Source organism: Hyaena hyaena, unplaced genomic scaffold, assembly GCF_003009895.1.
Source record: "Hyaena hyaena isolate Hyena2069 unplaced genomic scaffold, ASM300989v1 scaffold_216, whole genome shotgun sequence".
NCBI classification, from domain to species: domain Eukaryota; kingdom Metazoa; phylum Chordata; class Mammalia; order Carnivora; family Hyaenidae; genus Hyaena; species Hyaena hyaena.
This window is the reverse complement of record NW_024080848.1, coordinates 75494-89320: the sequence shown is the minus strand read 5'-3', so window position 1 is coordinate 89320 and position 13827 is coordinate 75494. Positions and strand designations below refer to the sequence as shown.

Below are 13827 nucleotides of genomic sequence, written 5' to 3'. Positions count from 1 at the left end.
TTGTTTACCTTCTAAATATCCTTGCAGGGCAACAATTCTTAAAAACCTAATTATTTTTAGAGTTAGAAGCTATGAAATTAGTATTGTTTATTTTTTGTATATAAAAGTCCATTTAGTTAAGTGCATGGAAATTTAGTAGTCAGCATGTTATTTAACTGATATAAGCTTTTTCCACTGGCAATCACATATGTCTTATTTTAATGAGTACTTTCACAATCTGTAGTTATTTTCCTGGAATTTGTATATTCTAAGAATGACTTCCCTTGTGCAAGTTTATCTTTATCTTAAAAAATTCTTCTAATAGTCTTCTCATCAGTTTATCTGAAGGCAATCAGTATCAGTAGCTCAAATAGTACTAACGGAGCCTAGTAGCTCATTGAAGAATGGCATTTCTTGATTTCTAATCCCGAGAGTTCCACTTTGGCAAACATTAATGGACTTTTTACTTAGGGCTGCAAATTTTACACCAGGCAACCCAGAGTCTGCTAAGTCATTCAATAGACCAACCAAAATTCCTCTTACTCAAAAGAACATTATTGTTCATGATAACAATGGGTATTGTAAAATGCCTTAGAATTTATGTAATAATAATTGTAAGCGTCCATAGAGAGCTTATTGTGTGCCTGGCTTTATTCTCAGTACCATGTACATAAGGATGCATTTGAAATGTTTAAAAGTCTTCTGAAGTAGTTATTATCCACAGTTTTACAGATGAGAAGACTGAGGCAGAAGTGTTTAGGGAATTTGCCCAAGGCCATACAGACAATAGGTAATAAAGCAGAACTTGAACCTGGGTCGTATGTCCTCAGAGTTTATGCTCTTAGCCACTATGCAACAATAATACTTCATTCTTGTTCTTGGGCCTTTGGAGAGTCTATGAATCAAGAGCAAATGCCCTTTATTTGCTGGTCTCTGAACCTTCAGTCACGTATTTAATAAGAATAAGAGTAATTTGGAGAAGGAAAAGCAGTACTGTCTTATAACTGTTCATTTCCTTGATTATGGAGAATATCACTAGGCAAAATGAATCTCCAGTAATCACAAATCATAGAAGATGCCCTAGAAATTGTAGATGTCTATATACTTTTTTGAACATTCTCTAAGGTACATGGTAAACTGACTTAAAATATACTGAAAAGGAGAATCTTCATACAGGTTGCAAATAGAAGTTTGAATGTGTAAACATCTCATCCGTTTCTGATTTAAAATTTGTAATAAATTAGTTAACAGTATAAAATGCCTAATATTCATTTAGTATCAGATCATTTCTGTTGAACTTGACCATTAATTTATTCTCATAGTTTCATCTCATGGCCCCAGACACAATAAATGTTGAAATTATATTCCCAGAAAATTATCTGTGCGAGTACTCCTTCCAGGGTTTATAATGAAGCAATTATTTTGCTTGTATTAATTGCTGTTGCATTTTTGATCTGTGTCCCAACATTGTCTTCTTGAGGAAATTATTGTGTTTTATCATCCAAATTTCTTAGATTTAGGACTTTGGAGGCGTAGGTTCTGTTTATATTTAATTTTGCTACATCAATAAAATATGAATGAATTGGCTAATAAAACAACGTAACTATTTTATGTCATGGAATATAGGTTATTGTTTATGAATTTGCTGAATTGCCTCTGTAGTTTACTGTAAGGAAGCATTCTCCTTTTTTTCCTTGGTTCAGTTCAGAGAGAAATAAGATTGGTAGTCTAGCATACTACTCAGGAAGGAAGGGTACTCTTCTCTGGGATATGTAGGTAAAGTAGATGATGTGTTAAAAATGCAGAACTTCCTCCCAAGCAGGAAGCTTGCCTGCCAAATACAGAGACATTGGTTCTCTACCAGCAGTTTATCTCCATTGCTCTTCTTTCTTGATATTAAGAAATTTTACAATACAGATGAAACCTTGGTTTTGATTAAAAAAATAAATGAACCACCTCCTTTTATTCCCACAGATTATACTTTACTCTCTGGGAAGATCTTTTAATAATCTCCACTTTTGATCAAGGAAGGATTCAGTTGATGGAGAGATTTTATATGCCAAAATCTAGACCCACGCCTGAAGGAGAAAAAACTTAAATATGGTCTCTACTGAAAGGAGATTAATTGCACTTAAAAAACAAAACAAAACTATGAATAGCAGCACAGAAATCATGACCATTATTTTGCTCAGCACATTTAGATACTGTAGATGTACAGTATGGCCTGGGGAGGTGATGCCTTACAACTGTAAGAATGATCTACATCAGGTCTGTGGAATAGAACTTTATGTGATGATGCAAATGTTCTGTCTTCCTGCCCAATATAGCAGCTAGTAGCCATATTTTGTTTTGTTTTGTTTTAATGTTGATTTATTTATTTTGAGAGAGACTGTGTGAGCACGAGGAGGGGCAGAGAGAGAGGAAAGAGAGAATCCCAAGCAGGCTCTGTGCTGACATAGGACTCATCTCATGAAAGGTGAGATCCTGACCTGAGCTGAAACCAAGAGTTGGACACTTAACCAACCAGGCATCCAGTAGCTACGTGTTTTTGAACATTTGAAACATAGCTAGTATAACTGAGGAACTGAATTTTTTAAAGTTTTAATTAATTCACATCAATTATATTTAAATTTAAATAGCTATGTGTGACTGGTGGCTAGCATTTTTGGATTGCACATATTTAGAGTTAAATCTGGAATTAACCGGAGTGAAGGCTGCCTTACTCCAGGTTCCGAATTTGTCATGGAGTGGCTCCACAACCTTGAATCATCATTTAAACTCTGTGTATTTAAAATCTCTGTATTCTCATCTTCAATATTAGGGGTAGTCATAGACATACCTCCAAAATTATAAATCAATTAATATAAAGTTCTTAGAACAATACCTCATATATATTACATATTCAATAAACATTAGTCATTCTTGTTAATTATTTTATAACCTTTTGTGGATATTTAATCATATGGAAATGAAAAATCAGGTTAAATGAAAAGAGGGGTATATAGAAATGAAAAAGAGGTCTAAAATAATAAAAGGAAAATGCTACAAAGTGGGGTGGAACTTTAGGTGACTGGATGAATATGTGAGATTTAGATACATAGAAAATAATCATGAGATGACCATATGTTCCAAGTTTCTTTGGACAGTCTCAGTTTATAACTTGTGCCCTGATATAATTATCAATATCTTCCTCTTTTGCTCTCAAAAATACCTCAGTTTGTGAGGTACATTTTAGAGTCACCCTAGAATAAGGTATAAGAATGCAGACCGAGTATTCTAAGTGAAGGGAAGGACACAAAATAAGGTATAGATTCAGATGTGACCATGGCGTGGCAAGGAAGGTGAATGAGCCCTGGGAAAGAGGAAAACAGGGATAGATAGGGGCTGGAAAGACTTTTTGGACATAGTATGAAAGCCTCAATAAAGAAATAAGCTTTTACTGCACTTATTCTTTATCTTATGATTGAATTGCTCCTAAATCAATATAGATTTACTTTCAGAAAAAGTAAATTCTGATTTAATTGGACGGAATCATTTAGTGTATCAAAAGAGCCTTCATGCCATTTGGTGTTCTGGATGGCCTTCCATCATTGATGGTAATTGTTGCTATACATGGTTTGAAACAAAATGCTTCATTAATATCACCCATTAGCTACTTATAACCAAGTCAGTAATATGATTGGTTAATATGGGAAATAGTCAAGTGAAATGAGTGGAAATGGTTCATTATATCTGTTTTCATTGACTGAAGAAGAAAATTTTGAAAGTGTTCATTTAGTCACAATAAAATACTAGATCACCCTATATTGCAGTGACCCCCTAATATCTATTAGTCTTCATTCTACTGAGTATAGCATACGTAATAAAGCGAGGGCAACTAATTATTGGCAATATTACTGATTGTAGTTAAGGGAAACAGATTATTGGATTATGAAACATAGAATGTTGTAAAAAACTAAGGAAAGAGTCAAAATAGAGATTACGGGGAAAAACAAAAAAATAAGTAAACATATAAGGGACGAGAATGTGACCCAAGTGTAATTGTTCGACACTTTGTAAGATCTCTCATTATCTCTGATTGCATTAGGAATTGAGATGCTGACCAGTGACTGCACTAGAATCTCCACAAGCAGTTATGATGACCTATTCTGGATTTTCAGTCTTTTCCTGGTGATTCTAGCCTATTACAAAAGGAAATGTTTGAGTTGATTTCTGAGATATTCGTGGGACAAGCAGAACAGAGGTCTCATCCAGGGCTTATGGTCACTTTTGGTATTTCTGGGGAATCCTAACAGTTACTATTTGTAGCGTAGGTGACATTGTGATCTCAACATTGAGTACCAATCATGGCTTATTTTTCTTTTCTTCATGAGGAATCAATGCTTATTAATATTGGAATCATGAGCTGTTTGGTATTATTTTCTAAGTGCAGACTTGAACTTTTACATGAATGCTGTAAGTACCTCAAATTTTAAAATATTTTAATTTTGTTTATTTTGCCTTAAAGAGATCACGAGTTGGCCAGATTAAACAATGGATAGGAGCAAAGACCAGATGTCACTGGCATTTGGAGAACTGAGCAATTTTTGTAAAAGGCCATTGGCATCATTTATGGCAGCCACTTTTCTCTAGCTTGTAAATTTGTTAATGAAATTGGTTTATAGGTGTTTGAAATGAACAATAACCAGTTTACTTGTGTTTCCAAGTGCCATGAATTTTAAAATGTCATTTACTATCTAAACCTCTGAATGGAATTCAACGACTTTAGATTTATCCTATTTGTAAATAGCACAGAGCGATGTGTGATTATGCAATCCACTGAGGTTTTTGAAAACTAATATTTACAGCAAAAGTGAATCTCATCCTACCAGAATTTTAATAAAACCTCAGTAGTGGTTTGTAAATACCTTGAAACTAATTAGCCATTCACTCCACAATGATTGTTTCATCAGTGCTTAGTTATTACTTTTTGATTCTTGATGAAAATGACAAACCACAGTTCGAGTGACATAGTTTCATCTCAAGAATAGTGGCTCCTGTGCTTAAAAAATAAATGATGGACTCTTGTAGCACCCCCTGAAAGGTAAATTACTCCCAGTAAGATTGAAAGAGTAGTGTTTCTTTTAAGGATCTGCCTCATGATGATGTTGATGAAAATGATAAGATCAACAAGTATTTATTGAGTATTGACTCTGTGTCAGGCACGGCGCTAAATATTTTATATGTAATTATGTAATGTACATATTAAAGTCTCTCAACAGTCTTAGGTGAGATCATCACAATTCTTATTTTACTCGTGACTAGAGGTCTAAGTGCCTAGTTAGTGGTAGAGCAGGATTCTCAGAGGGCAATGTAGAACTCTTAAAACACCACCACTGTTGACAGTGGTTGTTACCAAAAGCGGTTAACAGAGTATATACAAGTAACTGCTTTTTGTGAGGTGTCTTGCCCTTTATTGCTCATTTCCATATCGAATCTGTGGGTAAGAAAAGAGAAATGGGGCAGATTTTCACCAAACTCTATTATAAAAGGTACAATTGAAACCATTGTTTTCTATAATCATAGTCTAGATAATGGATTGGGCGACTGTCTGGCATAAAACTGCAATGCTTCCATATATGTGGTTCATGAAACCATGGCTAAAATTGCGTATCTTGCCTTAGATATTAATTTAGCTGCATTGATTGTTGCTTGCATGGACAGTATTTATAGGCACCCTCATTTGAGGCAATATAGGCACTCCAGGGACTGCTGGAGTTCTTGCCATGTCCACCTGCTTGTGTCATGTTCCCCCTAGAGGAGAGATCTGCAGAAGCAAGGTTATGTAGAAATTACCCTGTCTGGGAGAGGAATTCAATAGCCTGCAGCAGTGTTAATCCACCGAGCAATGGATTGCATGTGTACGTGCAGGCTAAATAATGTATGATTTAAGACAGGAATGTGGTTTGTATTCATTTTTGGATAGCAAAAGACTTGGCATGTCAGTCTCATGGGAGATTTTATCCAGCGCTTTACCCTTGAGTGGATAAAAGAGTACAAATTCTGTTGCACTGGAGATGAATAAAAACAAATTGGGGAGACCATCAGCAGAACAGACTGCTGTGTGATGGAGTCCAAGGCTCCTCCAAAAAACCACCAGACCAACTGCTTCAGGATCCTGCCAGCAACCAGATGCCGGGGATAGAATTGACTGCAGTTTGGCATCAAGTCCCCATGATTCCCAGCCAAAGGGAATTGCATGCAAAAAATATTTAAAATTCTCTTTGTAAAAGAGTTATGTTTTCAATAAGAAGAAGATGCACATTTCAGACCTAGTTTGCTGCCATTGAAATATGGCATACCAATGTCTTAGTTACAGAGGGTAGTGGCATGGGGAGGTGTATACCGTATATACTTGGGGGTAAGAAGTTGAACTTGGGTTCAACTTAGGTGATGGGGTTTTTCAATGAAATGGGTTGTAGGCCAGTGAGTTATTATTATTATTCCATTAGAGGTACTGCAACAGAATTAGCTCTTCAAGGAGAGGGGCTGAATCTGTTTAAGGCAGTGATTGCCAACCAGGGGCATTTTTTTTGTCCTTCCTAAAGGACATTTGACAATATCTGGAAACATTTTGCATAACCACAGCCTGGGGGCAGGGTAGTACACCTGTCATCTAGGCCATCTAGTACCAAATGACAGATGTGCTGTTAAATAGCCTACAATGCACAATATTGCCCCCACAACAAGTAATTATCTTGTTCAAAATGTCAGTAATGACAAGTTTGAGAACCCTGGCTTCAGATGGTCTGGCTGGTGTGCGTATATTACAGCCCTGCCTTCAGACAGGTTCGTCTCATATGTTTGAAACTGTATAAAAGATGATTTGTAATGGTTTACTTTACCCTCTTGATATGTGAATAGCATTTATTGAATGTATCAAACACTTTCTGTTAAAGTTGAAAAAAAAAGAAAAGAAAACTACAACTCCTATCCCACTCCAGTTTGCCTCCAAAATATGTAGGGATTAAACGCACAACGTACCACCCTCCAAACCGACATACACAAATCACACTTTTTAAAAGACTGTAGGAGGACCCGGTTGATTCACTCTTCAAACTTGAAAAATGAGGCATATTAACAAAGCACACTAAATGAATCAGTGGTTGTAGGATGATCTACAAGCCAGTTCGTTTTCCTGTTATCAAATAACATCCCATGACTCTTGACAAATGAACCCACTTGTTTGACATTATTTGAAAAACTCATCACACACTTTCTCCTAATGGTCACTTCCCCTTTGAAATTAAATTTTAAGGTGGACTTCATTTAAATTCTGATAGAGGAAAGGCCTTTTTAACCTCCATTTTGACTGTATACTGTTTATCATCCTCATTCGATTTCTCCCCTGTGTACTTGGATGCAAGAGAGCTTCTGTCCGTGTCTTCCATCAAAGTTGACCTGTAAGAAAGCCGTTTGTATTGACTGGTACCCCTGTCATTAGTAGGTCAAGTTCTGGAGTGCTGGTTGGGGGGACTGCATGGGTCCTGGAGTCAAACTTCCTAGGTTCAAAGTGGGGCTCCAGCTGTGTGACCTTGAGAAGGTCATCTGCCCATTTTGCATTCAGTTTTCTCATTTATAGTTGAGAAGAATATCATTTGCCTCATTGGGCTGTTATACATAATGCCTACTAGGAAACATGCAACAAATTTTACCTGTAATTATTAGAATCATTATCTTCTAAAATGGGTGTCATGTCATTTTATTTACTGAAGAAAACACTGGTACATATCCACTGATGCAGCAGCCCCAACGTGTGGTTTAGAGAGTTGCAGCTCCCAGCCACACCACCATGAATAAGCACCTAAGGAAAATCTGCGTATTTGCCAAGCATATGCAGGTTCAAGAGAAATCCTCTCTCCCTCCTTCCATCAGAGTGCCATCTGAAGGCCCTCTTCTGAAAATCTGCCTTTGTTACTGGTTCTAACCAAGCTGACACGGCAAATTCATAGCAGCTCCCTGCCCTGCTACAGCACAGTGTTACAGTGTTCACTAACCCCAGACTGTAAGTCCTCACTGCTCCTAAATAGGATTTATAAAGTATGACTTTGAGCCATATAACAAAGTCAATTTTATCTGGAGGAAAATAAATTCTTTTTTTACTAACATTTTAAAATTTCTTCCTTGGTGCCTCAAAATGATTTAAAAGCTAATCAATGATAAAACCCCAAATCCATTTGAAGACAAAGAATTGAGAAAGGAATCAGAGCCACTTTTAATTAGGAAAGTGGTTTGCTCTGACCCATTAACCTCTAAAGATTATTGCTTCTTCTTTTTTTTTTCCCCCAAAGATGCTGCAGTTTGGTCATTTGTCTTTGGCACCAGAGCACACAACGTTGCTTTTGCTTTTCACAAATTAATTCATTTATGCTTGTGCATTTGTCAGACATTCTGGGAAACTTCTGCCAATGTTTTGTTGATTAAAGGATGTGTGTTTGGAAAGTGGGTGGAGAGGAGGGAATTTATAATTCTTAAAACCAAAGGATGATTTACAACGCAGACCACTACCTGAATCATTCAGCATATCATCAACAGATAAATGAAATATTAAGGAGTAGTGAGAATATAGGCGTTCTGTCTTAAAATCTGTGGATTGATTGGTTCAATAACACTGAGAAGGTCTACTTCTTTCAACAAAACTTCTAGAACTCACAAACAAGAATATACACAGATAACCACTTTTGATTGCGTATTTTTTTCAATGGGCTTTTGAAATATATCATCTCTCCACAACAGGCTGGTGCTTCTATCTCTGTTTATAAAATACAGACCTCATTTCCATGCATACAAGTAGCCTATAGTCATCCCAGCTTTGATTTGCTTTTGAGTGTTTTGTTTATTTTTTTTCCTAGTAAATACATCGGGCATTTTGGAGGACACATTTATTGTTTTAAGCACCATGCAATTTACTAAATGGCATTCTGGCTATGGAAATGCTTACGAAGACCCCTGGAGGGTGGGGGCAGAGGGGGAGAGAATTAAGTAAACACATATTGACCATCCTATAGATGATACTTTCTTATCTGATCAATCAAGGACTCAATCTGAGCGGGTCCATCAGATCTATGCTACATAAAGCTGAAGACATGATTTTTTGGCTCCCTGATAGTTTTAAAAGCTATGCAATGGGGAAAACTGCTTTTAACAAAGCCTCATTTTAAAAGAAGCCTGAGTACAGAATGGAATTTAAAGAATTTGGAGAGAGAGAAGGTGAAAGTGGTAACAAACAGCTTTTAAAAAGCCCTGGGAATTTCAAGAAAATAAAGCTTTACTTTAGGGGAAATAAAAGATAAATCCCATCTGTCCCATTGGGAGATACAGAGACCAGGACACTATTTTAGCAAGGTGTGTTAAGCACCTACTAAGTGCAGAGCTTGTAAAGAGATAGAGTTTAAATGTTATGGGGTGTCCAAGGAGTGAAACAGATTTCTTAGGTCAAGGCAGACTAGTTTCTCATGCCAGCCAAGAAACTACATGCAGGTTTACGCAGATACTAAATTCCAAAAGGCAATGGATGTATGTCATTTTATTCAGACATTGGGAACAGAACGTATTGTCCTGTGTAATTTGTTGTAAAATCTCACATTAAAAACGTTGGTAGCAAATCAAGTAATACCTAAGAAATGGTTGAGGAAAATGTTTGTTTCAAAGAAGGAGGCTCTGGGTTCTGTCCCACCTCTGTCCCACTTCTCCATTTCTTAAAGAAACTGCCCAGGACACTCTAGACCAGTGTGAGTTTGCATTTGACCATTGTGTCTTATCCTTTCCCCACTTTCCTCCCTAAGAGGAAAACATGAGGCATATGCTAGATCTGGTGGATCCGCAAGGTGGACCAGAACCCAGCCTAGGAAGCAGTGAGAATTCAGAGAAAAGAAGGTTTCCAGATACCTCTCAGAAATTTTGGTAGCTGACTGTATTTCAAGATTTAGAATTAAGGAGCTGAAGCCGACACCAAGCTTCTAGCATGGGGGCTAGATGAATGTCAGCAACACCAGAGAGAAAGAGAGTCTTTGCACTGGGTGGCTGGGGTAGGGACTTGGGAGGTGAGAGAGCAGAGATAATGAGTTTCATTTGACATGCTATATCTAAAAGGCATTGTCTTGTAGCCAGTTGGAAATATGGACTAGGGCAGATCTGATCACTCTGGAAGGTGTAAAACAGACTATTATAGCAAGAAACAAGGCTAGATGCTGCTAAAACTTGGCCTCTTGTCACTGTGGGCTAAGTGCTGTGTTCATTCGATTTATACCATATATGATGTAGACTAAGTATGAAGTACCTACTTGTTGTTTGATAAGTACACACCTTCACCCTTGATGGAACAGCTAATGTGTCTTCAGGTTAAAAGTTTTCCCACCAGAATCCTAATAAGTGTTACCTTTAGCTAACATTCTAGGTTATGATTAAGAATATCTGGGATAGTTATATAGCCTAATATGAAGACAGATATGAACTACAAATATTATCATGATTGTTACCCTTGCATTTTTGTGATTGCTAACATTTATTGTGCACTTTCTAATATCCAGGAACCATTTTGTGTGCCTTCACTTATTGAATTTTTGTAGAGACCCTGTGGCATACTGTTGAGAGTACTATTTTATCCTCCTCATATTAATGAGAATGTTGACTGTCAGAGAGATTGAGGCACCATGTGAAGGTCACACAGCCAGAAAGAGACACAGCAGGAATACAAATTCAGATAGTCCATTAATCTTAGGACTCTTGAAGATACTCCCATTTGACGAAGAAATGAAGTATAATGAATAACATATCTACTAATTCTGGCATGCATAGTTACCACATTGTATACTTGAAGTTGCTGGGGGTCATTTTATCATTTTGTTTGGTTATAAAATAATCTGACAGGTTAGAGCAGTGGTTCTCTACTGGGAGACACTTGGCAGCATGTGGAGTAATGTTGGTTGTCACAACTACGGAATGGCCACTCCTAGAATCCAGTGGGTAAAGGACAAGGATACTGTTTCCATCCTACAATGAACCAGGTAGGATGTGCAGTGTAATGAACAAAAGGCCCCACAACAAAGAATTATCCCAAGCTGTCAGTAGTACCTAGATAGAGACCCTCGACTAGAGTAACTTAAAGGGGATCTCGATTGTATTGAGAAAATGGTGGCTCAATAATCCAAACCTCAGGGCATTGACCATGAAGAAGTATATTTGGGAGTGGTAAAAAGAGAAGAGATACATTCATTCATCCGTTTGATAGGTCCTAGATTCGCTATGCATAGAGTGATTCCTATGTATCCGGAATTATGTTGGAGAGTGACGGTGACGACAACGATATGAGGCAGTTTTCTGTTTGGTTGGTTGGTTTTAGTTTTGGTGTTTGGCGAGGAGGGACGAAGGTGTGGGGACAATATAGAGGTGTGTGACTTGTTAAAGGTGAGCCAGAGGCAGAGTTTTGGTGCCAAAAGGAAACTGCGTTCTTCTCATGGAGAGGGAGGTAATGTGCTACTTTACAGGTCTAAGGAAAATCACAGGGGACTAACTCAGAACCCATATGCCACTGTCAAGAGCATGTGGGAACTTCTTTCTGTCCCTTTGACGGCTAACTTATACAGATCCAAATGCAGGGCCAGTGTGGGGGGGAATGATATTCTCAGAAGTGTACAGGGCAGTGATATAAATATGTGTGTGCATGTGTGGATCAGAGGCCGAGAAGCCTGCATAGCTTTCGAGTTGCGCTGCTGGCCTATGAATTGGTGCTGGCTTTGTTTTTCCAGTAACAGCCTTTTCTGTTTCCAGCAGTCCTATGCACCAGCTCCCCACCCCATGGCACCTCCCAGCCCCAGCACAAACAGCAGCAGCAACAACAGCAGCAGCAACAGCAGCGGGGAACAGTTGAGTAAAACCAACCTGTACATTCGAGGCCTTCCGCCAGGCACCACTGACCAGGACCTAATCAAGCTATGCCAACCGTAAGTGCCCTCTGCTCTCCGCGCCGTTCCTCACCTCCGCGCTGGCTCATGTGGGCTCGGTCCACATAGGACTCGATATTGTACTCGGTACATGCCCCTTTTCTGGTGCCTCAGTGAGGAAGACCCTGCTGTACAAAGAGATTTAAATTGGAGATCAAAGTCCAGCTTATGTTAGCGAGTGGAATTTGTGTACTTTTCGTTGGGGGGGCGGGGGGATGGTGGAGGTTCCTGAGCAGATGTACCTGGGAGTGTTGGACGGTATGCATGTATTGACCAAAAAGATGAGGGACAAGCAAACCCAATGTGGCTGGTGGAATCAGTAATGAATCTCATAAAGGTAGCTGCTTTTTTGGGGGGAAGTATTAGCAAAGGCAATCTCGAACCTTTAGGAATAGTAGATTTCAGGATGGTTATGTCCAGTGTTGCAAAGATTTTCTGGCCAGTTCTTGGTAAATACAAGTTCATCCAGGGCCAAGTAATTGGGGAATTATAAAACTAATACTCTGGTTCCCTTGAAAACATTCACTTCCACATCCAGTGAAGGTATTTCCCACCAAGGCCAAGAACCATACTCATCAAGTTTTTGGATTTGCTAGGAAATGTGGTAGTGATTACAATGCCCTTCCAAAAAGTTTTTGTTAATCTATTATCTATGAACACATAGGTTATGAAATGTCTCATTTTTGTGCAAATAAAATAAACATATTTACATGTACCTTCCAAATAAGATTAATAATGGATAATGAATTAAGACTCATGGCCCTGTATTTTTACATTGCTGTCTGATTACTTTTAAAGTAATATCAGTACAGCTATTAGTCATTTAAGTGTGCCTTAGCTGGGTATTTTTAAATTTGGGAAACTGTTACTCAATTTTTCGTTTTATCTTTTGCAATGCTTTTACAAGAAGGTTGAGAGGATATTTATTTTGCGAATTTTCCAGCCTCTAAAATATTGGAAGAAGAAAACAAAGCAGACCGTATTTATTTGTCTTTGTTCTGGATCTTAAGATTGGGAACAAATACCAAAATGCCAGGAAGTGACTGATAAATCAAAACACAAATTGTAACTCTATAATCAATTGACAAAGCAATATGTTGATTACAGTGGGAGATCCCCTTTGCTATTGACTACCTTGATTTGTGGTAGTCAAATCAATCTTTGAAAAAGAGGTGGAGCAAAGCTTTGAAAAATAAATATTTACTTAAAAGGAGTCATTTAAACAAAAGGAATGTGCCAGGGCTACAACATATAAATATGGGTTAGGCTTTGGTCTTTAAAAGGTGGGGGTTGAGAATTGGAAGGTAAATAACTCAACTTTTTCCTGTTGCTGTTAGAAAAAATCTAAACTATTTTGAAAAGTAGACTCTGAAAATGTGAAAGATTGTGCATTTTATGTTCAAAGCTTCAGAAGAAGTATCTCTTAACGGATGCTGATGTGAGAAAGGATAGCTATTATCATTGACCTATATTGGGATCTCGTTTACAAAAAATATTGATGGGTTTAAGGAAGATTTTTTTCTCATTGCTCTCTACTACTCAGAGAGTTCAGTGAAACACAGATTTCTGGACCCCAAAGATGAAGACTCACTAGGCCTGGGATGGAGACCAAGAATATGCATTTCCAAGAATATGTATTGTCTGTCTGCTGTTGTTGATGCTGCTGATTTTTCAGAGGCACTTCTCCTTTTTTTAATGTTTTTATTTATTATTGAGAGGCAGAAAAAGACAGAGCATGAGCATGGGAGGGGCAGAGAGAGAGGGAGACACAGAATCTGAAGCAGGCTCCAGGCTCTGAGCTGTCAGCACAGAGCCCAATGGGGGTCTCAAACCCATGAACCATGAGATCATGACCTTAGCCGAAGTC

General features: G+C 37.9%; 1 protein-coding gene across 1 annotated transcript in view; it reads left to right on the top strand.

Annotated features, from left to right (window-relative positions):
- The window catches only part of RBMS3 (RNA binding motif single stranded interacting protein 3), a 203881-nt gene that overhangs the window by 134672 nt on the left and 55382 nt on the right, over positions 1–13827 (top strand). The window contains exon 2 of the mRNA XM_039242715.1: positions 11788–11960. Within this exon, the coding sequence (XP_039098646.1) occupies positions 11788–11960 (173 nt within the window). The remainder of the gene's footprint in view (positions 1–11787; positions 11961–13827) is intronic.